Below are 27037 nucleotides of genomic sequence, written 5' to 3'. Positions count from 1 at the left end.
AACTTTTAATTCAAGCCAGTCACAAATCAGCACATCATCAACACACCTACAAAATTAAACACTGAAAACTAAATATCATCATCATCATCATTTTCTTCTCCGCTTCTCCATTTCAGGGTCGCGGTGAAAACTAAATATGAACAAAGGAAATGGAACTGAGGAGATGGAATGGAACTGAAGGAAAATGGAACTGAAGTAAAAGTAGATGTCCTGACTTAGATACACAGGAAAATACAAATTCAGAATAAATACCTCTAGAAATTTTCATAAATATTACAATAGAAACAGTAGAAGCAGCCCACATCTGCAACAGCATAGTCTTGCAAAAATTGTGTAGTATTTGCTTTTAAATTCCAAGATTATTATCTTTTATTTTAAACTGAAATTAGAATTCAGTAGCACAGTGATGCAACAAGTCACTGTCACTGTTACACATCTCCAGGTTCCTGGGGTTGTTTGGTGTGCTCGCTGTATGGATTTCCTCCAGGTGCTCTTGTTTCCTCTCATAAAAACACGTTAATAGATGGATTGGCATTGCAAAAGTGTCCATATGTGTAAGTGAATGTGTAAGTGTGTGATGCCCTGTGATGGACTGGCATCCCATCCAGGTTGTGTTCCTGCCTCACACCCAGTGATACTGAGTACACTCGAGACCAACCAAGGACCAAAAAACAGGATGAAATCATTACAGAAAATGAATAAATGAATGAATGGAAGAACGAATGAATGATTGAATGAATAAAAAAGATTCTATACAAAAAGTAATTTAGTCTTTATTTATGTTTTTAAAAACAAAACAAAAATGAACAAATTTGTTTGTTTTTACCAGTATGTGCCTTTCAGAATGCAAAACAGTATAAAAGTCTTTTGAAACTTTTTATTAACCAAACCTATTAGGTTCTGTAAATAATAAACCAATTTCACAATTTCAACCCGAAAAAGAGAGAACAGGGTTAAGGTCAAAATTTTAAAATGCTTTTATCATATGTTAAAATCAAATGATATTTGCCTCCCTAAAGATTCTTATCTTGTCATGGTACTTGTCCTTTGTAATGGATCTATGGCTGAAGTTAGCAAAGAATTAATGGAATATATATATATATATATATATATATATATATATATATATATATATATATATATATATTAGAATTTGTGTAAATGTGAGCATTTGGTCAGACAGCTACAGATACACACAAATCTTCAAAGTACATATATAATATCGGTGAAAGTATTTTAACAAATGCAATCCAGAATCTGTCCAAACAATATGTAGGTCAGCTATTATTTCATAGAGGTTCTCCAATTAACAGAAACTTTGTGTTTCTGTGTGTGTTAAAAGAGTAAGAAAGTTAGCAAGTGTGTCTTAACGTTATACTGTGTTTGTTAATTTTCCAACATAGAGGTCTTCTGCAGTGTTGGGGTAGGATAAAGATGAAATATTTCATAAAAGAATTACTGAAAGACATTAATTGCACACAAGTGTGATATTGATGTTGTGTAACAGATTTACAGCACCAGGGCGGTTAATAAGTTAATATTACCCCTGCTGCATTACTGTTGTTTACAAGCATGGGTTAAATTACGTTCACTAATCTGCGTATCTTACGTACATGTGGTCACTCATGTGCATGAAATGTCTGTATGCAAAAAAGCCAAAGGAAGATGCAAAGACTGATCTAAAGATAATGTTACCACAAAACCCAAATAAAGACAAACTGTACTATTTGCACTGAATCATGCTGTTAATATCTTTAAAAGTGTAATCAGATATTTTTACGACTTAAAAAGTAGAAAATTACTTTTAAATATTTGTATAATTTTCTACAAATTATAAATGACATCAGATAAATAACAAAACTGCTCTGAAGTCCAAAAATGAAGAAATTTTTGCTCCATAGAGCAGGCTCCCCACATGAGGGTGGCCAAGTTTAGTTTTACTCTAATACATCCATGTCTCTAGGCTGTTACAGGAACATGTAGAAGAATCATAATAATAAAAATTTAAATACTTCTGCTTGCTAACAGTTTTGGAATTTTTTGGTTCAAGCTGATCTTCTTCAAGTTTCACAAAAGATGTACATTCTTTTTGCTGTAGAAAATATAGAAAGGTCTCCTTTCATAATGTCATCTCTATGTAAAAATTTAGCATGTTAAATAAGCATCCAAAAGAACTTGGTAAGAACTAGGCTGGATGGAAATATATTCTACGTCATAGAACAGAATTAACATTGTGTCATAAATAATTGCATATACATTTTAAAGTGTTAAACAAAAAACACAACAATGGAACCTCAAAATTTAATCAAAAGCAAAAACGTAGGCCTTATTTTTCAAGTCTCCTTTCACTTGTTCATTGCATGCTTTGCTTCTTGTGTGCCTCGCATATAAGCTATGTGCTTTACAAGTTTGCTTGATTCATATCACTCCATATTCAGCGTTAACCCTCATCTTACATTCACTCAAATTCAGCCCTACACACTGGCACTCTGTGTCACAACCCCATTATTAAATGTTACTCAGGTAAGCAGCCCATCGAGGCAGACATTATTTTTGAGGCTGTGCATGAGCTCCTGCCTGTTGAATGAATACTTCAGGCTTTACAAATGACTTTCAGCAGCAGTACACATATATTAGCAGATATTATTCTTCTTGACACAGTAATGCAATTTTTTTCAATTTAAACCAACAATCTTACATAGTGCAGCTTTACAAATGTCAAGGTTTTCTCTGAAAGTCAACTAAAAGCTTGTTCCAGTTAAGGGTCTATATTCTGATCACAAATAGGAATAAGCATTGACACTTCTCAGCAGGATCCTTCAAAATATCTTAACAAAACCTCATATCTCCAATGTTTTTTTTTTTTTTTTTCGTTTTTGTCACTTATTTTGAATAATTCAGTTGCCCTCTACACTTTGTCTAAAAATAATGACAATTAATTAAAAGAAATATTGACAAACAACTTAATTTATATGAAAAGCTATGTTGGATCAAAAAAAAAAGTATCTCCTGGCTGTGCCCATTTGTGTGTTTGTTTGTTTAGTGCCCTCCAAGTTTTAATATAAACCTATAAGCTAGAGATCACATTTGTGAGATCTATGAATTCTGTAGTTGGCACTATGCAGAATTCCATGACTTTTCTCTATGGAAAGAAAGAATAGTATCAGATAAAATTGCTGTGATTTTAAATGCGGTACACATGATATCATTTTACATGATGTGTAAAATTTGATGTTTTGCCCTGTCTACATATTATGAATTAATATAAGGTATTTAATGGTTAAAGATATATATCGCTGCTGTCCAAAGAAATGTATCTCTATATTTTCTTTGTTAAAATGCCATCTCTTAATTTGGTTGCTACTGAAAGTGAGACATCCTAAAATTATACAACAGGATAAACTTTCTGGAACACTGAAACCAACCATTTAACTCTGCATGTGTAGATCTGAAGATATTCCTCTCATTGCGTAATTCTATATGAATATATTTACATAATGGCATGCATAATTAATTAATGATCAAATTGGTAAGGATTTAAATCCTTTATGGACAGGTTGATTCAGAACCTCGTTTTCCTGTTTGGTTCAATGTGAAAAAAAAATTGTTTTTGAGCGGGACACAGATTTTCATCTAATTAATATTATTATTTTAATATCTTATTTTAGAAATAATATAATTAATATAAACTATTCATATTTAAATAAAATTACAGAAGAGTTATGCTACTTTTGAGGGTTAAATGAGAATTTAATCACAGAGACTGGCTGAATGCCATGTGAACATCTAGCTTATAGCTGTATGAAAATGACTCACAGTGTGTGTGTTTGATGAGGAGAAGGAGAGAAAGATAGTAAGAGGGGGAGAGGATGAGAGAGAGAGAGAGAGAGAGAGAGATAATGTCCTGAGTAATTATCTCCACATTTCCCAACACCATGTGCAAATCTCTTCAGGCAGTGATTTAGCTTTAGCCATTAGCGTTGCTGGTTAGCTATGGTTAATGGGAAGCTTTTTTTTTTGTTTATTTTAATCAGTGAGTTTCTATTTGTGCGTGTGCTTATGTTTTTCACAACTGAAGTTTCTGTACTCTGCAGCATGCCCATGCATGTAATTCCATATCCAAGCTGTTGTTTTTTTCAACTTTTTCAATTTGTAACTCTTGGATCTAAGGACTTTTTCTCGTTTACATTTTCCTACGTATATCACTAGCTCCATTACAGGGTCATTAAGGAGTGGAAATATAAACTATGCTACATACATGCTACGTGCTGACTAACACTCCTGTGCACTAAAATGACATCACACTAAAGGCAATTTGGACACTTTAAAAAAAGAAATAATTCTGTGTGTTGAAACATATTTTTGAATATTTTTGTTTGGAGCAATTTTTTAAAATCCAATGCATTTCTCTAATAGAGAAATACAGCTTAGACCTGGAATATCTTATACGGGCATGACACCCACTGCAGAATAGAGACAGTACCTCAGAGGTTCAGAGGTCTCTGTGTGTGTGTGTGTGTGTGTTTGTGTTTAGAATCGAGCAATCTCCCTCAGAATAGGTGTGGCTCCACGAGAGAGGTTAAGCTGGTGAAGTCCAGTGTTAAAACTGGCGCAAAGGAGACTACTGGAGTCACATGGAGCCAAAGACACCAAAGGACCAGAACCGTCCAGTGACAGAGTACACAAACATGCTAGAGAGAGAGAGAGAGAGAGAGAGAGAGAGAGAGAGAGAGAAAATGAAGACAATTATTTTACTGAACTACTGGCATCATTTCACTTTATTTTATAGGCTTTATACAGCACTTATCCAGAGCAACTTATAAAAAGTGCTTTGTCATCTACTCAAAAAAGAAATGGATCTCAGCCAATACAAATTTGTTAAATCCAAATACCACTAAACCAAAGAACAGCTAAATACATGTCTATGCTGACACCTAAAATATTTAACTGTCTTAAAACTGTATTTTAACTGACAGAAATAAATAACTTAAACAGAGTTGAACTTATCTAAATTTGGCTGAATTGCGCTGACTGAAATCACTGAAACTAAACAGGATTAAATTAAACAGAACACATTTTCCTTAAATTAAACTGAATTATTTAGTCGATGTTGCCTCTATTAGAATTAAATGACATAGCTTTAACTTACATGACATTCCTAGGATGTTTGGGTGTGTGTGTGTGTGTTACCTGCGGTGTTCTGGTCCCAGATTTTAACAGAGCTGTCGAACGATGCTGAGGCGACAAGGGCAGGCGAGCCAATGCTTGGCGGCAGAAAGACACAGCAGGCAGTGGTCTGGATGTGACCTCGATATTCCACCACCTTACAGCCTGGCTGTCTCAGGTCCCACAGCTTTACAATCACATACACACACACACAAGCATACATTGCACATGAACAAATATTTTCACTATCCTGTATTCAATACCTACCCACTAATAGTGCAAAATCATCCGAACATCTCCTTAAACATTTTATTAGATATATTTCTGTACTATACAATAATGCGCTGACATAAGGGTCTGTTTTTGTATCAATCGTAGCAATCCCATTCATATCTGTCAAAAATCCAGTATTCCTTACATGGGCAAGACACCCATTGCAGAATAACATTATGATTTCAATGGTGTATAAGGCCATACATAAACACACACACTCACCGTGGCCTCGCAGCCCTGCCCCTGGAAGCCATTGCTGCTGGACAGTAGATGGTTGCAGTTTGTGCTGATATCACAGTGAGTCTGAATGTACTGTTTAGCAGGAAATGTGTTTGTCACCTGCCAACTACGACTGTCCCACACTCTGTAAAACACACACACACACACACACACGGGTGGAGTATAGCAACAATTCCAAGCAGTGCCTTCCATCACAGTCCTACATCCTGTGACTAAACACCTGCTGTAAAATCTCACCTGATTGTTTTGTCTTCTGAAGTCTGGACAATTGATGGCCCCCCAGGAACCCAACACACATGTGTTACCTGAGAAAATGAGTAAGAGAGAGTGAATAGAGAGTGAAGAGAGAGAGAGAGAGAGAGAGAGAGAGAGAGAGAGAGAGAGAGAGCATGACCTTTAAATGAGAGCCGAGGTATTGTGGATAACGTAGTTTATTATGAAAAGTATATTCTTCTCACAAGGTTGCGTGAGATGGTGCTTTTTTGTAAACATTCTCCGGTCTCGATGTCCCACAAACACATAGAGTTATCACGAGATCCAGTGCATAGCCTGGAGCCATCTGAAATCCACACGATACATCACAAATCAATGCATTCACTGCTATTTCCTAACGTTTTGAAGAGTTTGCTGTAATACATTTAAATATGTAGCATTCTTTCACCAGTCCAAGCAGTTTAAAACTGAGCAAACAATTTTTGTCTTTATCTTGTCTGTGAAGTAATAAACAATGAACTGATTTACAAAGAACAGCCTGTTCGTTGGTAGCAGTTTTTTTTCAGCTCATCAAAGTTGAACTCATATGAAAGAAGAACAAAGAATGTGGGCCCTTAATGAATAAATGTGGGTTCATTATTGTTAATAACGAACTTATGCATCAGAGATACTCATGAGCAACAAACTAAATGCCATTTAGTGATAGGAAATGCTGTGCATCCAAAAATCTTAGAAGTCTCATTCAGGTTTAACTGTGCATCTAACAGTAAAGGAAACTATGTGCATGGTTTTCACAGTGATGGGAAACGCTTTTACATTTTGGGCCCTCAGGCTAATAGGTTTAAAATGGTAAATGGCTGACCTGGACTGATGGCAACTCCATTGATGACAAGCTCATGTCCGCGAAATGTCTGAATGGGGTCTGAGCCACCGGCAAAGTCCCACATTAAAACTGTCTTGTCCCGTGATGCACTAAAGATCCACGTACTGCCTGCAAAACAGGCCAGCTGAACACGAAAACAGACACACACACACACACACACAGTTAATTAGTTTAGGGTTACAAAGCTAGATTATATAGGCGTAAATCTTATCTAAATATCTTATTCACCTTTTTTATGTCATACAAGAATATATAAGCTGCTACACAGTTATAGGAATCTAATTATTGAGATAAATTTCAGTTAAACTGTGTTATGTAGTGAACACTGTAAAGCCGGTGTAACACTAGAGAAATCTTAGTCCGATTTTAACCCCGGGTTCCAGTTGAACTGGGTCTGTGTAATGCTAGACTCACACTACAGAATAAATGGGTCAATATTTGGGCCTGTTTGCTCCTCCCAACAATTGCCAGATGTCTCCAGATTTCAGGGTAATCATAAACAATTATCTTCCCAGATTATACTGTAGTGTGAGGAGTTCATAATCTAATATTTACTCCACCGATCCTCTCCCAGTGCACTCAGGGCCACCTTGATTCTAAACCCTAAGTATGAAACATGTTTAATATTTACCACTCAGTATCCTGTAGTGTTGTGGCGGAGGCTGATTCTCTAATGTAAATCTACCACCAGATATCGTGATGTAGCAGTTTGCTAGTATTGAGTGCACAACCTGAAAGCGTGTGGTGATTCATTCATATCCAATGTTCAATATTCAACATGGATTATGGCCACTGTTCTCCCTGTGTCTGCATGGGTTTCCTCCAAGGTCCAAATGCACATGTTGTTAGGTGGACTGGCTGCTCTAAAGGGTCCATATGTGTGAGTGTGTGAGCGAATGTATGAGTGTGTGGTGCCCTGTGAAAGACTGGCGCCCCCTATAGGGGGTGTCCCACCTTGGGTCTAGTGACCCTGAATTGGATAAGCAGATACTGAAAATGAATTAATGAATGAATGAATAAAAGAACGAATGAACGAATGAATGAATGTATTTTAGTGTGTTTGTTTATATCTGTGTCTACTGGATAACTCGGCTCGTGTTGGATGGTGTGTTTGTTTCGCTTGAGCTGAACCAAAGGCTGGAATCCTGGAGTCATGTATTCTATAATCCCAGTCATTTAGATTGTGACTGAAATTTTTCCAGTCTCCATAAAAATGGGCAAAAAACAATCATGTAATGTGAGTCTGTTTATAATCTTCTCTGATTTTTCAAGGCCTGTAGTGTACCCAATGCTCAAAGAAATTGGAAAACAACAGTTCAGAACAGAAATAACATGTTAAAAAGCCTGTTTAGAGATGTTAACATTGGCTGTTACTCTGGCAAGTTACCTTGGTGACTTCCTTCCCATGGCCATGAAAAGATCGACAGGGCTTCCCAGCTCTCCAGTCATAAACCACAACTGCCTGTGAAAACACACACACATACATACAAACTTAACTCATAACCTAATGATTTAAAAATGTCTAATTTATAGCTTATAAATAAAACAAAACACAGACTTATACTCCAAAACACTTTTAACTCCGTCCACATCTCTCCCATACATTTCAACCCACAATCTCTACAACACATTTAAACCCCACCCACTCAGTTTTCTTTCTAACTCACCTGGTCAATCCCACCTGACACACAGAGGTCAGAGGTCAGACAGGTCACACAGTTAATAGCATCAGAGTGAGCAGGTTCATACTGAACCACCTGGGAAACAGGTACAGCCTCCCCCGCCTCCTTGGCCCTACAATCAACCAGTTAATCAACTGATCACTTCATTCAATCAACCCATACATCAAACAGTTATCAATGATGAATTAGGTATAATAAACAAAATGTTTAAATAAAATGAACAGAAACATGAACAAATAATTAAAAACTCATAATTAGTAACCTCTAATAGTAGTAGGCCTAAGAATATAAAAATAAGAGAATAAGCCTAATATGTGTCCATGCGTGTGCGCATGTGGAATATCTCACTTGTAGATGTCAGAACGGCGGCGGATTTTGCTCTGGAGTTTCCCCATGCCTCACACACACACACACACACACACCAGAGTTGTCCAGAAGAGAGGACACACACTCCACATTCATCAACAAATTACTGTCATTTCAACTCTGCTCACCTGGAACATAAGACATTAAAACACAAACATAAAAACATATGTTAATCTAGAGTTCTTTGTTTCTCTCAATCATCGTTCTGTTTTACTGCAGTAACAGATTCTACTCTTCTGGGAAAGCTTTAAATTAGATGTTGGAACGAAGATCTGATGGCAGCCCCATAAACATTAGTGAATTCAAATACTGATGTTAGATTACTTGTTCTAAATGCCAGCTCATCTCAAAGGAATTGGATGAAGCCCCATGACTCAAGAGAACACAACTGCTCTGCAGCCTTGTGCCGAAGGTCTTTAAGCCCCTGTAGCCAACGTTTCACTTTGAGGATTCATGTACAGCTTCTCCAGAGTGTCCCAGATTATTCCATGCCTGTCTATGGAGATTATTTACACAGTGTGTGTACTACTGAACGCCTACAGTGTGTCTACAATGGACGTAGCTTAAGTGGGGTCCACAAACTGGACGCAGATGAACTGCAGTGTGAAAGATCTGTGTGGTGTGCACCACTTTGCTACAGGGCGGAAAGGCTCTGAATCCTATTACTGCATTAGTGTCTCATCTGATTACAGCACGCGCTCACTGCAGCGCTCTCATACAGTAGCATTACTCACCGGCGCTCGAGGCCAACGGTTATTGTGCGTGTTTACCGCTGGTTAACATAGCTTTCGGCTTAAGTTCGTCTCTATATTCGAGTTTTCGTTTCCGCCTTAATTGGGGCACTAGTTCTTGTCGGGGCGCCCATGTCTCCCGGAGCGGTTCGCCTTTCGCGCGCCGACTGTGTTGCAGAGCTTTAAAGGGCTCGCACACACTTACCGAATCACTGCAGCGCGCGTACCATGCTGGCGTCGCTCCTCTCGAGCGGACACCGTCCCAGTGTTTCTAAAACACCGACAGCTCCGGACTCATCGCCGCCGCGGCTCGGGCGCGCGCTCGGGCTCGGTTCCGCCGTCTCCTTAGCGACGCTTCAGACGGTAACCAGGCTGGTCGAGCGGTCACGTGCTCTCTCTCCTTAGCGACGCTTACGACGTGTTGCCAAGCGAGTTTGAGGTCACGTGCCCCCAAACGCGGGCCAAAAGGTACCGACTCGCAAATGACTCTTTTATTTGAATCGGCTCTTTAGTCCTGTTCCAAGTATATCCTTCTTTTCTCAAGTCCCCTTACACTAAACAAAATAAAAAAAATACTTATTTTACTTACTTAACACCTTAACCGAAATTCGGTTCACAGAGTTAATGTTTAGTTTATATCGTTCTCATAATTTAAAAGTTAACATTTTTATCAATATTGTTGCATATATTTATTAATGGTATTTATTAATGGTACACTGGTATTAAGAGCCGTTGATTGACAGCTCTACTACCCATACTTAGACTAAATATTTTATACTAATAATATTAGATTTCTACCTATTCTACTTCCTTACCAAACCCTTTACAAAGTAATTATAAAAAATAGCATTATATTGAATTAATGAATTTAATGAATTAATCACTATACCACTCTTATTCACACTGTGGCACTTTGTTCATGGAATAGCTCCGTAACCACTTCATTGTCCGTAACCACTTATCCAGTTCAGGGTCGCGGTGGGTCCAGAGCCTGCCTGGAATCACTGGGCGCAAGGCCTTCACCGGGTGACTCTCACACTGTCATGGAATAGAGCTCACTGTATATATATATATATATATATATATATATATATATATATCACTCAAGAAGCACATTTTATTACCAAAGCAGTTTTAATAAAATACATAAAGGTTATATTATACATAATACATTATTATTTAACATATTTATAAATATACAACTCAGGACAGACAAAAAAATCATCTGTATTTGAGTATCTTTTGCTGTTACTTGTTTTTGGAAAACCTAGTGAACTTTACTTTTTTAGATGCAAAACACCTCAAGCAAATTTCTTACAACTCACAGTTATGAACTGCAGCCCAAGGGGTGTTAATTCCTCGCACACTAACTCATGCTAGGGACTGTTCAACAAAAGGGTGCTGCTGTGTTTTGCATCAGTGACACATTGTGTCCTTGTTTCTGTCAAGTGCAACTCACAGAAAAAAAATTGCTTTGTACTCCATGAATGAAACCGTTTATGCCCCACAGAGCAGGCATATTTAAAATATGTGCAGAAGTGCACAGTACAGACTCTGACATACCCAGAAATGTAAGCATCAGTATAAAAGCTGTTACATATTTTAAAGAAGAATCACAGGAGGAAATTATTGCTTGCTCTCTAAGGGGCATACACATGTATAGCAACTATATTTTTACTCAGATTGTGTCTCAACTGGGTTTGAAATATTTAAGAAGGTTGTTGTTCTGAGAGCCTTTAGGTGTGGTTCGGCGATCTCGAGCTGTCATATTTTTGGATGAGGGTTTCATTGCCTGTTTAGAGGAGATTTTCAGTGCAGGTTTCTGTTGTTTCCACTCAGTGAGCAGCTCTCTCTGCATTTCTGAGGGAAGCTGTGAAAAGACCAATGGGTCTACATTACAAGGGACCTTGGAGCTTGTGTAGGCATTAAAAGGTTGACTAATAGCACCTTCTTTGGCTCTGGAGTCTTGTAAACTTTGTTCGCCCAGGCTTTCCAAAGCATTCTTGGTACCAGATTCATTGTTATTGACTCCATGTTTGCTTCCATTTTCTGATGTTTTTTGTTGATTCATATGAAAATCTACCTGCCCTCCAGAGTGTGTACATTGAATAAACTTTGATCTTTCCATAGATTCATCTGGAACAGAGGCTCCAGTCTTGAAGCTATTCATTAGCTCCCTCTGGATGTGCTCTGGAAGAGCCTGGAAAACATCAGGATCAACGCCATGAGGCAGTGTAAAACTTTTCACCTCTTCTTGAATTTTGGCGTTTGTGGAATCTCCTCTATCCAATACTCTTGCTAAATTTTGAGTCTGTTGCCCTGGAGATGTGGAAGACTTGGCATTGTTTGGCTGGGTTGTTAATGATGATGAGGGTGATGCTGATGATGATGGTGTTATGTGCTTGAAAAACCTGTTATTGTTCAGAGACTTATCAATCTGAGTGAAACTGGATGAATCCTCACACACACCAAAATCTGTTTCCTGAAAGAAAATGTATACGAAATAAATATCTACTTAAAATATGATAAACATAATGAGGCAAATATGACCATTCATTCCACTAATTATTGACATTAAGTTATCAATATATTACCCAAGTCTGACACTTCACAACCCATTCAAAGTAGTTCCAGGCTGAAGCACAGTCACAAACATTCAGGAGATGTTTGTGTGTCTGTGTCTGTGTGTATCTCACCTGTGTGTGTGTAGCAGCTGGAGTGGTTTGTGTAAAGAAGGAGCTTATGGGGTTTTTGATAGAGGTTTTGTTCTGTAAGTTACTGAAGCATACGTTCAGTAGCGTGAGATGGAATGGGGTGCTGACATCCACCAGTCTGTGGAACAGCTTCATCGCAATGAAAACTAGATGAGGAACCACATCTCTGCAATCTCAAATAGAAATATGAAACCAAATTAATGATCATAATTAAGCAATAAAAATTCTGACATATTCGTATGTGTGTGTTTAACTGCAACCATCTACTGTTCTGCAGCAACGGCTTCCAATAGCAGGACTACGAAGCCACATATAATGTGTGTGTGTGTGTGTGTACCTGTTAAAATCCTGTGTGCCGTGTGTCTGGGTACTGGACACTGTCGGCTCTCTCGGCTGAACCAGCGGTTTAGAGGGTCTGCAGAAGCTCGTCTGAGGGTCAGTCTCAAAGTCTGAGGTAACCGGCCATCTTTACTCATCCTAAACAGACAAACATTTGTTTTGATTTTAGTTTTATGTGGAATTTTAGAGAAAATCATGTCACCACTTAAACACAATCGCAGATCATTATTATTATATTATTATTATTATCATCCTGTGATAGACTGACGCCCTGTCCAGGATGTGTTCCTGTTTCCATGTAGGCTGTGGACCCACCGCAACTCTGAACTGGATAAGCAGTTACAGACAATAAATTAATTATTATTATCATATTATTATTTTTACTTTATTTGTAAGGAAACACACCTCTCACATAGGCTGCTCAGCAAGACCTTCACTTTACTCTCCACTTCACTCACTGTGGAGATTCTCCTAAATGAGTCCTCATCACTCAGAGACTGAAACAGAACCATGCAAACCAATAATTAAAAAAAAAACAAAAAAAAAAAACACACACATATAATATAATATATATATATGTGTGTATATGTGTGTGTCAAGTTAAAAAATAACTTTGAAGTTACAAAATCTTCATCTGGTAGTTAGCTTCTGTTACCTGTGGGGGTCCTGCGGGGGTCACAGGTGAGAGGTCAATTCCACATGCAAGGTTCTGAATGCGTTTGGCATTGGCTTCTCCAAACTCTCTGATCAAATCTCTGAGTGGAAACAGCTGCAGATCTCTGACACTGTCAACACCCAGGGCCTTCAGCTTCTCCCCTGTCTTGTAACCAATCCCTGCCACAATCACACAGAGAGACATATTGTAGCTTTAATAATAACAGCATAAATGTACAGACTGATATATTTCAAGTGCTTATTTCTTTTAATCTGATGATTATAACTGACAACTAATGAAAACCCCAAATTCAGTATCTCAGAAAATTAGAATATTGTGAAAAGGTTCAATATTGAAGACACCTGGTGCCACACACTAATCAGCTAATTAACTCAAAACACCTGCAAATGTCTTTAAATGGTCTCTCAGTCTAGTTCTATAGGCTATACATTCATGGGGAAGACTGCTGACTTGACAGTTGTCCAAAAGACAACTATTGACACCTTACACAAGCAGGGCAAGATGCTAAAGAGGCTGGCTGTTTACAAAGCTCTGTGTCCAAGCACATTAATAGAGAGGCAAAGGTAAGGAAAAGATGCGGTAGAAAAAAAAGTGTACAAGCAATAGGATGACTGCACCCTGGAGAGGATTGTGAAACAAAACCCATTCAAAAATGTGGGGGAGATTCACAAAGATTGGACTACAGCTGGAGTCAGTTCTTCAAGAACCACCACGCCCAGACGTATGCAAGACATGGGTTTCAGCTGTCGCATTCCTTGTGTCAAGCCACTCTTGAACAAGAGACAGTGTCAGAAGGGTCTTGTCTGGCTAAAGACAAAAAGAACTGACTGCTGCTGAGTGGTCCAAAGTTATGTTCTCTGATGAAAGTAAATTTTGCATTTCTTTTGGAAATCAAGGCCCCCCAGAGTGTGGAGGAAGATAGGAGAGGCACAAAATCCATGTTGCTAGAGGTCCAGTGTAAAGTTTCCACAGTCAGTGATGGTTTGGAGTGCCATGTCATCTGCTGGTGTTGGTCCACTGTGTTTTCTGAGGTCCAAGGTCAAAGCAGCTGACCAACTTTATGGAGATGCAGATTTCATTTTCCAACAGGACTTGGCACCTGAACACAATGCCAAAGCTACCAGTACCTGGTTTAAGAACCATGGTATCCCTGTTCTTAATTGGCAAGCAAACTCGCCTGACCTTAACCCAATAGAAAATCTATGGGGTATTGTGAAGAGGACAATGCAGAAGAGCTACTATCAGAGCAACCTGGTCTCTCATAACCCCTGAGCAGTCCCACAGACTGATCAACTCCATGCCATGCCGCATTGCTGCAGTAATTCAGGCAAAAGGAGCCCCACCTAAGTGTTGAGTGCTGTACATGCGTTTGTATTGATCTTAAATAATATTCTAATTTTCTGAGATACTGAATTTGGGGTTTTCATTAGTTGTCAGTTATAATCATCAAGTTAAAATAAACAAACACTTGAAATATATCAGTCTGTGTGTAATAAATGAGTATAATACACAAGTTTCACTTTTTGAATGGAATTACTGAAATAAATCAACTTTTTCATGATATTCTAATTTTATGAAAACTAGAAATACTTTAATATGATATAAGCTATTTGTATTGTAAAAGTATGTTTACCGGGCACTTTTCGGAGTCCACTGAGACTGTCCATCAGTGCTCCTCTGCTTTCAGGCAGGAGGGTGGTCTGCTGATTTGGTTTAAATGTTCCAGACACCAGTTTGGCGAGGAGTTTGCTGTTAGCCACACCAGCACAGCTAGTTAATCCCAGTCTGCTCTGCACTGCCTCCCTAAATTCAGCTGCTATTACTGACCCCACAGCCAGTCTACAGTGGTCCTGGACACACACTGCTGAAGTGGTGAGAACACAACAACATAGCATGTTATAGAACCTGTATATTTATCTACTGTTTTTACATTGGTTTAAGACTATATATTGTTGCTGTCCAATGAAAAACATGCATTTCCAAAATAATAAAACTTAACCTACAATGGAACTCAATGTAAATGATTGTGTTTCAATACATTAATTTATTCATTCATTATTTGTAACCGCTTATCCAGTTCAGGGTCACGGTGGATTCAGAGCCTACCTGCAATCATTGGGCATAAGGCGAGAACACACCCTGGAGGGGGGGTGGGGGGGCAGTCCTTCACAGGGCAACACACACACTCACCTACAGTCTCTTTTTGAGTCACCAATCCACCTACCAACGTGTGTGTTTTGGACTGTGGGAGAAAACCGGAGCACCCGGAGGAAACTCACGCAGACACGGGGAGAACACACCAAACTCCTCACAGAGAGTCACGCAGCGCAGGACTCAAACCCACAACCTCCAGGTCCCTGGAGCTGTGTTACTGCGACACTACCTGCTGCTCCACTGTGCCGCCCTGTTTCAATATATTTGGAGCATTTCTATTGGGGTCCATTCTTCATGAAATTTTCAAATAATGTGGACAGATGCTATGTTCAAATGATGAAGTAAACTAAAAATATTGTTTTGTTATATAACAGAGATGATATAACACCCTGAAATAATATCAGAAACCACAGGATGAGTTTGGAGGAGATTACCGTACAATTATATGGTTTGATTCAAGTATAAGATGATTTAGATGTTCACTGACAGCTACATAAGCATCATAGCTCAAGTGTAAAACCGCCATGATCACCATGCAAGGTCTACAGCTCTACACACTTGAAGGAGAACAGATGTGTTACGCAAACCAGCACTGTGCTCTTTGTGATGGGAAATGAAGGGCAAATCTACCCATTCTAACCGGTGACCTCCCAATAAGAAAGACAAATCTTAGACCACTGAACACTCTGGATCCTAGATGGATTTTTAAAAGTCAGTGTGAATGGGAGATAATTCATTTATGTTTATGTTATTAAATATATTACTGGTTTATAGTAATACTACCTATAGTAGTCACTACATTTTTATGGAAAACAGATTATTTAGAGAATTATGTCTTTTTAAATTATACATTTTCACAGCTTGATACATTTGGAGAGACAACGATTTGTCTCTATGACAAACCATGCTCACCAGGTTGTAGTGACTGAAGGCAGACACTGTGTTATAATGTTTAGTGTAACGTATTAATGGCTCACCCTCATGTTCAAAGATGTGACCTACAAAGGACAGATTTGAGAGGCTTGTTTCTTTCATCCGTTTTTCCACCAAATCCGTAACATCAACAAAGTTTTCATCAAAACCCAGTCGCTCCACCAGGGGGCAGTATGACATCAGCAGCTCTGAGTAGCAATAGAGCAAATACAAGATTGAAGACTTTTATTGTCATTCTCTCTCTCTCTCTCTCTCTCTCTCTCTCTCACACACACACACACACACACACACACACACACACACACACACACACACCAGATCATTAGGATACTCCTTGTTTCTACACTTACTGTCCATTCTCTGAATTCATCTGTTGCTGTGCATAAATTGTTAGCTCCCTTTTCACCCAAATCATATCTGTTCTGTGGTGGTTCTGTGGGAGTCCTGACCAATGAAAAATAGGGTGAAAGGTGTCTAAAGATCTATACAGAACAACAGACTATAGTCTGTAACTGTAAATAATCAATACTGAGTAGGAACAAGGAGATGGTAATATTATGGATGATTGGTGTATGTTTTCCTTAATAAATCATAATGCCAATATATTATAGCTTTCATTTTTAAAGTGCTGTCCTTTTTTGTCATGTTAGAATGATGCACCAGTGATGCACTGTATCCGAGAAAAGGCAGAGTGCTGATAATGAAGAACCTGTGACTCTATAAGAGATTTCTCTGTAGTGAGTGAGGTCCTCTCCATTCACCAGAACCAGATCAGGACACTTGTCCAGAGCTTCCTTTAGCCCCATCAGCTTCTTCACCCCACGCTCCCTTGCCACATAGTTACATGTCACAACGATGTACTTCTGTTGGACTCCTGAAGGAACACAAATGAATATCCACTCTAATCTTTCAGTTACAAACACTAACATCTAAAAAAAATTATAATTGGTTAATCCTTATCTCAAACACAGTAAATGTGTGTATATTACACTTGTTGTCTATTCAGTATGTTTTGTGTATATTATCTGTTTATAGTTTGTATTGTGAGATGGTATGTATTTGCATAACGTTGTAGTGTACTGCATAAACTACAAACAATATTTTGTATATGTACCAGTGTTTGGTGTAAATAATGTTATAACAGTCTTGGAACTTGATATTTTTCTGAAATATTTAGTGCATGGTTTCTATTTGGATTTTGGAATATCTTTTGCCCAATACTATATTTGCAAATAAACAGTAACAGTCTGTTACAAGGTGAGGAGGTGGGCTTTTCTGTAGAGGATATGTTCACTTATTTGCAGCAGATCCGTCCAAATATTTGCATACAGTGGTACATTTTCCAGAGTATGCTTTACTCACCTAAAGGTTTAGTGCGTAGGGCTGGATTCCGGATCATTTCAACCTGAGCATAGAAACAGTCCAGATCAAAGTGAAGGATCACTCTCTCGCTGAGATCCACAGCTTGATTCCCCACTTCAGAAACTACAACACAAAATAAATTTGATCCTTTTCGCTGTAGCGTAACACTGTGTGTTTAAGAGAATTCATTAGGAATTGGTCCCATTTTACTAAACTAACAGTGAAATGTTCTGGAAATGCTTTACACTAAAAATTGGAACCCTGCTGTGAGGATGTGATGGTGTTCAACTTCACTCCACTTCAATTAGTCCCAAAGCTACTGGAAGTGGCTAAATGGGAACACAGTTCCACTGCTCTACAGACCAGTGCCTGGGAGCTTACCCCACTAGCAGACTTCTGGCACTGGGCAAGGTGTCTTTAGTCCCATGTGCAGTTGTCCTAAACGTTTTTGGACTTGACACGTTTTAAATGGACCTGCCCTGATGTTTTAATATTTATTTTTTTCTTCTACTTGAGTATTTCAGTGCAACTTTAAATCTGACTGCATTTATTAAAAACAGAGAATAATTTAAACAATAATATAGCTACCTGGGTCCACATCCCAGCCTGTCTCCTCTTCCTCTCCCGAGTCCATAATGTGGAAAAAGTGATTTAAAACAGACACTACACAAAACAACAAAATAATAACAGAAATATATCTGATTTATTCTTTCCTTTTCTCAGTTTACCTACAGATTTGGCGCTACATTACCGCCTCCTAGTGCCCTGGAGAGAGAGAGAGAGAGAGAGAGAGAGAGAGAGAGAGAGAGAGAGAGAGAGAGAGAGAGAGAGAGAAAGAGTTTTGTTAAGTATTGTAATTAAAAAAAATACATTTGTAAAAATTGAAAATCTGCCCTAAGTGTACATAACTATTTAAATACATTTGTTTAATCTAGAAAATACACATAGAAACAATGTAATTAACTTACTAAGTGTGCTTTTAGAAATGTTTTTGGTGCTATTCTTTCATTTTTTTTAATGTATAATTTTTTTTTTAATTTAGAAGCTAATTTTAAATTACCCGTTATTTTCCCCTGGCTACAGAAAAAAAATATTAATAGAATTACTTATTTAATTTCTCAAAATGCTTATATTTTTAAGACAAATTAAATAAAATATACAGTTTTTTCCATAACATGCCATAATTTCCAGGTACGTACTCAAAATATTTAGAAAACTATTACAATATTTCGTCCTCGAAATGGATTCAATATTAATAAATATCTAGTAGAGACTTTTATTTTGTTTACCTGGCGGACATTTGGATGATCCGCTGGTTAGTCGTAGCCTACTCGTATTGTTCAATAATAAACCAATATATTTTGAACAGTGTCAGAGAGGTATTGTATGCACTATTCAAGAGTCTTGGTTTTAAAAAAGTGGCAGCGAGAAGTGGTATGACTGTATACTGAGGGTTCTGGGTATTCTCTTTTGTTTCTGAGCGTGTTATACTGGTTCTCTAAGCTCCGGTCTGTGTGCTCTACGAGCGGAAGAATGACACTGGGCCGAGCCGCTGGGCTGCTGTGCGCCATGGCCGGCGGCTCCGCGCTTTTGCTCGCTGCTGATTGGAAGACTTCACCTGGGGAAAACCGCGGAGAAACCCGGCGGAATATAGCCTCGCTCACAGCCGCGCTCACTTCTCTAAACGCCGCACAGCCGGCTCCGGGTCTCCCACTTTACACACCGGGATCTGCCTGGGACAACAACTGGGACAAGTATGTTAACCCTAAAATTGATACCACATAAAGATTTATACATCAAATTTATATTTATACCTCACACAAAGGTATACACTATACCTACAATACACTGCTTTGACGGCTTTATACGGCACAGAATTTTATGACATACATAACATACAATGATGTATAACATACCAATATTCATTGTCTGTAACCGCTCCGTGCTGTTCAGGGTGGCGGTGGTTGGGTGCCTGGAATCACTGGTCACAAGGAAGGAACACACCCTGTACACGGGGACAGTCCATAACTGGGCATCACACACTCACCTATTCACTCACACCTGTAGACACTCATGAATAGCTAATCCACATACGAACAAGTGAACACCCCAAACTCATAACAGACAATCACTCAAGGCTTGGTTGCACACCATTTGTCTAATCTTAATATAAAAATGTGAAATGGAATTCTCTGGAGCAGCTGAATGCCAAGAATCCAGGGAGTTCCCAGCATTAGACTGTGGAACTGGGTTCTTTGCAGTTATTTGGGCCCCATACCATATATTTAGGACCAGTAGTAGTGTAAGAATTAATCATCAATCAATGTTTCCATAGAACAATTCTATTAAATCCTCATAGCATTGTCCCAAAATGTACTGCAAAATCTTCTCAACAGGTGAGATGCTGTTACTGCAGTAAAGCTGATACTATTATGTTTGGCTGCAGTGTAAGTGTTCAGTTTTTTTCACTTTTTCTCTCTGCAGGAGGGACCCATCATTGATGCCTTACACTAAGAAGAAAGAAAGCAGTGGAGAGGAAAACTCTGAAACAGAGAATAACAAACCGAAAGCCACTCGCCATATCTTCCTCATCAGACATGCTCAGTACAACCTGAATGGAAATGGAGACAGGGAGCGGAAACTGACATCCTTGGGTAATATTACTGTTATGTAGCTACTTTTTCTCATTAACCATTTTATCAGAATTATCCCACTTATATTTTCATTCACTTTATTGTAAACTCTCATTATGTACATACTCTCTCTGTCCACTTCATTAGAAACCCATACCATCCATCCATTATCTGTAACCGCTTATCCAATTTAGGGTCGCGGTGGGTCCAGAGCCTACCTGGAATCATCGGGCGCAAGGCGGGAATACACCCTGGAGGGGGCGCCAGTCCTTCACAGGGCAACACAGACACACACACATTCACTCACACCTACGGACATTTTCGAGTCGCCAATCCACCTGCAACGTGTGTTTTTGGACTGTGGGAGGAAACCGGAGCACCCGGAGGAAACCCACGCGGACACGGGGAGAACACACCAACTCCTCACAGACAGTCACCCGGAGCTGGAATCGAACCCACAACCTCCAGGCCCCTGGAGCTGTGTGACTGCGACACTACCTGCTGCGCCATCGTGCCGCCCAGAAACCCATACCATGTACTTCAATTAACTGACAAAAAAAGTCATACTTAAACTCACTGTAAACTTCATTAGAGACACCTCCATTCTATTACTAGTTACTAATAATGTTTTTTTTTAGAAACACCAACCTCTGTATAAGTGTAGAATTACAGACTGTTGCTTCTGTTGACATACTTTATCAGACTTCTGTAACCTGTTAATCGTTGGTCAGTTTCTGACCAAATGGCAGCTGTTGTCCAAATATTTTTTGTGTGTTTGTGCTTCAGGCCGAGAGCAGGCTGAGCTGGTTGGACACAGGCTAGCATCTCTTGGGCTGAAATATGATGTGATGATCCACTCGTCCATGGCCAGAGCCACAGAGACTGCAAACATAATCAGCAAATACCTGCCAGGTGAGATCTGATCAGTTGTACTTTCTTAATACTTCTATAAATTAACAAGTGGTGAGAGTTTCTCTGCAGTGATTGGTTACAAACTCTATAGCTAACCTTAAAAACTAGTAGTGAACAACATGGGATGTGAAATGAAATGTACATTTTTGTCATTGCTTAGCATTAAAACAACGTTATTGTTAATGCAATGTCTGCATTAACTGATCTGTGGAAGGAAAGCGCACACTTACACACACAGCGTCAGGAAGCCATCCCAGCGCACGAGAAGCAGTTGGTGTAAGGTGACTTATTCAAGGGCATCTCAGCCATGAATGTTGAGGGAGGAGACAGTGACCTTCCTTCACACACCTAACCTTTGATTTCTTTCAGTGGAGTGGATCAAACCAGAAACCTCTCAGTCCCCAGCCCACTTCTCTAACTTTAAAGCAACAGCGTAAAATATCATCCTACCCTTTTTCTTCATACACGGTATAAAGCATTTTATTTTTCTGAGGTTTTAGCAGAGAAGTGCCACATTAAATATGTGAGTAATTATTGCTAAATCAAGTGTATCATTTACATTTACATTTATGCATTTGGCAGACGCTTTTATCCAAAGCGACTTACAAAAGAGGATCTAACATTCAAACTACAGCACAATTTATACAAAATTACCTTACATTGAGTGCAGGAATGTAATAAGTGCAATAAAGAAGGACTTTCAGTGCAAGAGATACTCTCGGAAGAGCTGGGTCTTCAAGGATTTCTTGAATGCAGAGAGGGTTCCTGTTGCTCTGATAGTGCTTGGAAGCTCGTTCCACCAGCGTGGTACCAGAGATGAGAATAGCCTCGACTGACCTGTACGGGGGGTTGGCCGTGTTAGTTGGCGCTCCTTTGAGGAACGGAGAGGGTGGGCGCTAACATATGGTTTTAAGAGTCTATTGAAGTAGATGGGAGCAGAACCAGTGAATACTCTGAAGGTCATCATTAGTGATTTATATTTGATGCGAGCAGCTAAGGGTAGCTAATGCAGCTCAACTAATAGGGGTGTGACATGTGCTCTTTTAGGCTGGTTGAAGACCAGGCGTGCTGCAGCATTCTGGATCAGGCCAGAAGACCTGTCAGTATCACACATTATGCTGGGCCTATTTAAACAGCACTAAATCTGTTTTCTTTGTCATGAAACATCAGTTTGTTGCAATGAGAAAGGTACTCAAGTACTGCAGCAAGAGTAGTTTTTATTTATTACATTCTATAAAATGTGTGTTTTAGGAGTGGATTTGGTGAGCTGTGATTTGCTGAGAGAGGGGGCACCCATAGAACCCATCCCTCCAGTCAGCCACTGGAAACCAGAAGCTGTGGTCAGTGCTCTTACACACATGCAACACACCAACATCACACCTCTATTAGACCTTAATATTAAACATTTCCAACATCATCTCTTTAAAAAATGCTCTGTATTCATTAAGGTAAATTAAATCAGTCAATGAATCTGTAAACACTGCTGTTTTAATTGGAATCAAATAAGTGTTATGTTACCTTACCTTAACTAACTTGATCATTCCTCCTCAGATTACCTCATAGTGTTCCTCCTCCCACAGACACAAAGTGATGACATCATCTGAAAACTTAGTCTATGTGCTGATTTTCCACTTCAGAGTTTGAATTGCTGTTGTCATTAGTAGCTTCTTCTAGGCTGGGTTATATGACACTGACGGCAAAAATAACATTTTTATTTCAGGTTTATTCTCATTTGCTCTTTTAATGGCTAGCAGTCAGCAGTGTGTGTGTATGTTGTTTGCAATGTCATATGTGAACATGTGTGTGCTGCTTTTAGCAGTACCACGAGGACGGCGCTCGGATTGAGGCAGCATTCCGCCGCTATATTCACAGAGCTGATCCCAAACAGAAGGAGGACAGCTACGAGATCATCGTCTGTCATGCTAATGTCATCCGCTACTTTGTCTGCAGGTGTGTGTGTGTGTGTCATTGCTATTCAACTGTGTTCATAACGTCACTGCTGTGTTTGTATTGCTTTAAAACAGATTACAAATTGGTGGTATATAAGAAAAAGTATTTACCACAATTTGCAACTGTCAAATTTTATTGTTTATATTTAAAATGGCATGTTTTAAATATAAATCGTAAAATATAAACATTTAAAAAATCAAATATTCCAAAATGATTTAAGTGTTTAATTTTTTTATATTTTAAAAGCATGATAGTATAGTTTTTTTAGTTTTGTTTCTTGTTAATGTTAAACTTTTGGAAATTTGTAGACTATATAAATATGCTAGGGCATGGTTCTTCCTGGGAGCCTACCTTACATGAAGCTCACAATCTGTAGGCTTAAATGCTCTGTGCGTGTGTGTGTTTGTATGTATGTATGTGTGTTTTTTTCTCCTCAGAGCTCTGCAGTTCCCCCCTGAGGGCTGGCTAAGGATGGGATTAAATAATGGTAGCATCACGTGGCTGACAGTGCGTCCAAGTGGCCGAGTGGCTCTCAGAACTCTGGGAGACTCTGGCTTCATGCCTCCAGACAAACTCACACGTAGCTGACACACACACACACGTTAGGATCACAATGATAAGTTCAGAGCAGTCACGTTTGCAGTATTTTCCCCTTTATGAATACTGGGGAGAATACTGTGTAAATTTAATATGTTTGGTTCTGAACAACTGTTTTAAGTCAAAACTGAGCAGCAGGCAGTGGGGCAAACTTAACGGAAGCATTTTGGAATGTGTCAGTGATTTCAACATAAATTATATGTGCATAAATGTAGACGTTACATGGATGTTTGGAATGTAGAATCCTGTCCTGCATGGCTCAACTATGACTGCATTTACTAGTTTCTAGTTATCTGCGGAATTTACATAAGATTTAAAGAATAAGTGACTCCGCTGCCTGCCGCTCTTCAAGCAACTCCTTAAGTGTCTTGAAAGAAAAAAAATTGCTGTATTCCTTATTTGTGTGTTTCTTATTTAAGTTTCTTTGGTGGCGTTAGTCCTTCAGGCTCTGTATTCACGAAGCAGGTTAAAGTATGAGAAACATTGTGTTCATGCAATGTAAACTCACCGTAGAATATGGACATTCTGTTAATGTCTGGTGTCGTTAAGAATGATCATTCTTTTTTTTTTTTTTTTTTTCTTTGGTTTGAAATAACAAGGTTTCAAAATCATGAAACCAGCATCGTGAATTGAATCAAACAGTAAATGTAAAAAATATCTCTTAAGAAGAATAATCTTAAATCTTGTTGATGTATCTGATAATGGTCATTATGAGGTTTTTTGTAAGAATTTTGAGAATAATAACCCTATTTCTAAACATTTTTAATTGTTTCAAATAAACTTATCTGATTTGGCAGATAATTCTTACATCTTTTTTTTTCTTAAAACAATTTTAAAAAGCACAATAATTTTTATTGTAATATTTTTCTCAGTGGAATAAGGCAATCGCTTAATGAGCAAAAAATTGCCAGCTTTCCTCATAATGAGAAATATTATAGATATTGACTACATTTCCAATGATTTCACTTGCTAGGCTATCATTTCTGTTGTTCTTGTTTATTTATTTTTTCTATGTATCAGAATTAGTTTGAATGTGATTCTGAGCTTCATGAACACAGTTCTTGCGCCTTGCTTTGTCACTAGAACCCAGTCAGAACCAGCAAGTCGTTTTAATTTTTTGGCTTTAAATCCACAGTCAGGATACAACAGAATAGAGATTCAGCTTCAGAACTGATTCTGAGTTTATTCCTAGCATGCTTGGAGAGAGAGCTTGATCAAATGCAGTCAAAGAGCAGACATGCTTGGTGTCTGAAGTTTAAGTAATGAAGCTAAAAGGCTAATTGTCCAATGTGCTAGTGCTATTGGGGTAGTTTATAACTAGGGCTGGACAATAATTCTATATCAGTGTATATATATATATTACAATATAAAATATTTCAATAACAATGATATTTTTAAATACATTTTCAATATTTCAATATATGATGTATTCTGTCACTGACTGACATTAATTACAACGAATTTGCTGTCTTCAGTTCAGCACACTGTATTTATTTTAGTATAAAAATATTAATATTTAAAAGCATATTTATTAATATCGGAATTATATCATATCGAGAAAAAATTAAGAAATATATCGCAATATAAATTTTATATAATTTTATATATAAAAATAAAATTAATATAAATTGCCCAGCCTTATTTATAACAATTAGCTACGTTTTAGCTGTCCTGTGCTGTACTAATGTCCTATTCATTATTAATAGCATGTCCTACAGTTTTAAGTTGCAAGTCTGTTAGTATGATCAAATAAATGTACATAATCTTCCATTACTTAACAGCAGTATTAGCCTGACAGCTCTGTAGTGTTAAACTAAAGAAGCAAAGACTTCAGACACCGAACACGTCTTGGCTGATGGCTGACGTTTAGGTTCTTCGCAATTCCTCCATTATTCAATGTTTGAGATGTAAACAAATTGATGAGGAGTCTCTTGGAGTTACTTGGTTTATTATAGAGAGACCTGTGGAATCAAGGTTTCCTTACAGTGATGGTTAATGGAACTAGACATCTAAGCAGTTTCCTTTCCATAATCCACAACCATCAGTTAATGTCGCCAGTCTAGAGGTTTATATGACGTAATGATAGTAAAAATAGTGGAAATTACAAATAAATGTCATCACAATATTCTGCATGTCCCTTTCCACCAGGAACAAAACCTCCAGATATCAGACTTCAGCAGGGTTTTCAGAAGCATTGCATGTAGTAATGTTTTATGCTTTACAAGCTTTTCAGCTTTTCCAGGTTCCAAAGAAATGTCTCAAGAACTGCATTTAAAAGCAAGCCTTTTAACATCTCAACCATTTAATCATGCAGTGAATTTTGCATAAATTGTGTATATTAGGTTTTTCAGCAGATCATCTCTTTAACATGACTCTTTAGATGTTAATGGCAGTGTTTCCTGACTGGGGTTGTTTTTGGATGCGAGGTGTTTTTCAGGGTTTTAAAACACCCACCAGAGGCCTTGATGTGGAGATGGTGTCAGTGTAAAGTAGTGTTTACTTGAATGATGCGTGAACGTTTCCAAAAGAAGCTTCACAACCTACAACCAAATGTCCTTGTTTCTGAAAGCCAGCACTGGGGCGGAGGTGTTTGTATTGATAGTTTTTAATTAGGTGGCTGATCATTTAGGCAGATGTGTAGTCTGGCAGTACAAGTCAAAAATTATTTCACTTAAGCCCTTTCACACATGCACAGAAACCTTACCCTGAGGAGCTGAACATATGAACGCAAATGACCATAACATTTGTTCTGGACATTAACTGTACAAAGTACTGCATCCAGGTAATGCCGTAGTTAGCTGGCAGTGTTCTGGAGTTGTATTCCTTGCGCACACTGAACAGGTGCCACCCATGAACCACATTGAACATTTCCAGCTGTAAGAACGCCTGACATGGAAAATCTCTGGCTGTACATTACATGTGTGGAAGGGCAATCCCAGAAAATGTCCAGACCTAATTCTCCGGACTTTTCCCGGAGTTTATACATGAAAACAGCTTTAGTAAGGTGTGTGCAATTTATGTTGAGTTTGGTCTTAATAATGAGGTTGTTAATAAAAATGAGTACAAAACTGTGTTCAACAACAACTTGTCCATTTTCATTTGACTCACTTAGCATTTACAGGAACAGTCAGCTTTTACCACTAAGAAGTAGCATTTTTGAAAGTGATCATTATTTTTCATGCTTTTTTTCCTCTGAACTTCAACTCCCCTGAG

At 38.4% G+C, this 27037-nt stretch overlaps 3 protein-coding genes across 8 annotated transcripts; 1 reads left to right on the top strand and 2 right to left on the bottom strand.

Moving 5' to 3' along the window:
* Positions 1–1161: 1161 nt before the first annotated feature.
* On the bottom strand, positions 1162–10521 carry wdr31 (WD repeat domain 31). Of its 3 annotated transcripts, none has more exons than XM_066657069.1 (10): positions 10444–10521; positions 8806–8951; positions 8443–8569; positions 8163–8237; positions 6755–6899; positions 6138–6238; positions 5917–5984; positions 5662–5803; positions 5191–5353; positions 1162–4691 (listed from the first exon to the last, which is right to left on the bottom strand). In XM_066657069.1, exons 2-10 carry the CDS (start codon positions 8850–8852, stop codon positions 4531–4533), a joined length of 1029 nt encoding a protein of 342 aa, XP_066513166.1. In that variant the 5' UTR covers positions 8853–8951; positions 10444–10521; the 3' UTR covers positions 1162–4530. The 3 variants fall into 3 exon arrangements, with proteins under 3 accessions (XP_066513166.1, XP_066513164.1, XP_066513165.1); XM_066657067.1 differs by lacking the exon at positions 10444–10521 and adding an exon at positions 9760–9892; XM_066657068.1 differs by lacking the exon at positions 10444–10521 and adding an exon at positions 9558–9688.
* Positions 10522–10789: 268 nt separating this feature from the next.
* Positions 10790–18448, bottom strand: LOC136679054 (DNA polymerase iota-like). 2 transcript variants are annotated; one of them, XM_066657330.1, is made up of 10 exons: positions 18321–18448; positions 17733–17855; positions 17080–17244; positions 16415–16558; positions 14917–15147; positions 13263–13441; positions 13013–13104; positions 12606–12745; positions 12251–12441; positions 10790–12036 (listed from the first exon to the last, which is right to left on the bottom strand). In XM_066657330.1, exons 1-10 carry the CDS (start codon positions 18364–18366, stop codon positions 11245–11247), a joined length of 2103 nt encoding a protein of 700 aa, XP_066513427.1. In that variant the 5' UTR covers positions 18367–18448; the 3' UTR covers positions 10790–11244. The 2 variants fall into 2 exon arrangements, with proteins under 2 accessions (XP_066513427.1, XP_066513428.1); XM_066657331.1 differs by having other exon boundaries at positions 14917–15144.
* A 581-nt stretch (positions 18449–19029) lies between these two features.
* LOC136679652 (serine/threonine-protein phosphatase PGAM5, mitochondrial-like) lies at positions 19030–26889 on the top strand. 3 transcript variants are annotated; one of them, XM_066658297.1, is made up of 7 exons: positions 19030–19111; positions 19214–19486; positions 20217–20386; positions 21152–21277; positions 22529–22617; positions 23094–23227; positions 23665–26889. In XM_066658297.1, the coding sequence occupies exons 2-7, from the start codon at positions 19266–19268 to the stop codon at positions 23813–23815; spliced, it is 891 nt and encodes a 296-aa protein (XP_066514394.1). In that variant the 5' UTR covers positions 19030–19111; positions 19214–19265; the 3' UTR covers positions 23816–26889. The 3 variants fall into 3 exon arrangements, with proteins under 3 accessions (XP_066514394.1, XP_066514395.1, XP_066514393.1); XM_066658298.1 differs by having other exon boundaries at positions 19037–19486; positions 23097–23227; XM_066658296.1 differs by having other exon boundaries at positions 19037–19486.
* Positions 26890–27037: the final 148 nt, after the last annotated feature.

Source organism: Hoplias malabaricus, chromosome Y, assembly GCF_029633855.1.
Source record: "Hoplias malabaricus isolate fHopMal1 chromosome Y, fHopMal1.hap1, whole genome shotgun sequence".
Lineage (NCBI taxonomy): Eukaryota > Metazoa > Chordata > Actinopteri > Characiformes > Erythrinidae > Hoplias > Hoplias malabaricus.
Note: the sequence above shows the minus strand (reverse complement) of the source record. Positions and strands in the feature narration are given on the sequence as shown.

Coding starts and splice junctions, on each gene's coding strand:
- LOC136679054 (XM_066657330.1), bottom strand. CDS start 18,366: ATGGACTCGGGAGAGGAAGAGGAGACAGGCTGGGATGTGGACCCAG. Junction 16,559..17,079: donor AATCTCTTATAGAGTCACAG/GTTCTTCATTAT, acceptor ATTGCTACTCAG/AGCTGCTGATGTCATACTGC. Junction 13,105..13,262: donor CCCCCGCAGGACCCCCACAG/GTAACAGAAGCT, acceptor GTTCTGTTTCAG/TCTCTGAGTGATGAGGACTC.
- LOC136679652 (XM_066658297.1), top strand. CDS start 19,266: ATGACACTGGGCCGAGCCGCTGGGCTGCTGTGCGCCATGGCCGGCGGC. Junction 19,487..20,216: donor TGGGACAACAACTGGGACAA/GTATGTTAACCC, acceptor TTCTCTCTGCAG/GAGGGACCCATCATTGATGC. Junction 21,278..22,528: donor AATCAGCAAATACCTGCCAG/GTGAGATCTGAT, acceptor TGTGTGTTTTAG/GAGTGGATTTGGTGAGCTGT.
- wdr31 (XM_066657069.1), bottom strand. CDS start 8,852: ATGGGGAAACTCCAGAGCAAAATCCGCCGCCGTTCTGACATCTACAA. Junction 8,570..8,805: donor CGCCGTTCTGACATCTACAA/GTGAGATATTCC, acceptor GGTTGATTGTAG/GGCCAAGGAGGCGGGGGAGG. Junction 4,692..5,190: donor CTGGGACCAGAACACCGCAG/GTAACACACACA, acceptor CTCTCTCTCTAG/CATGTTTGTGTACTCTGTCA.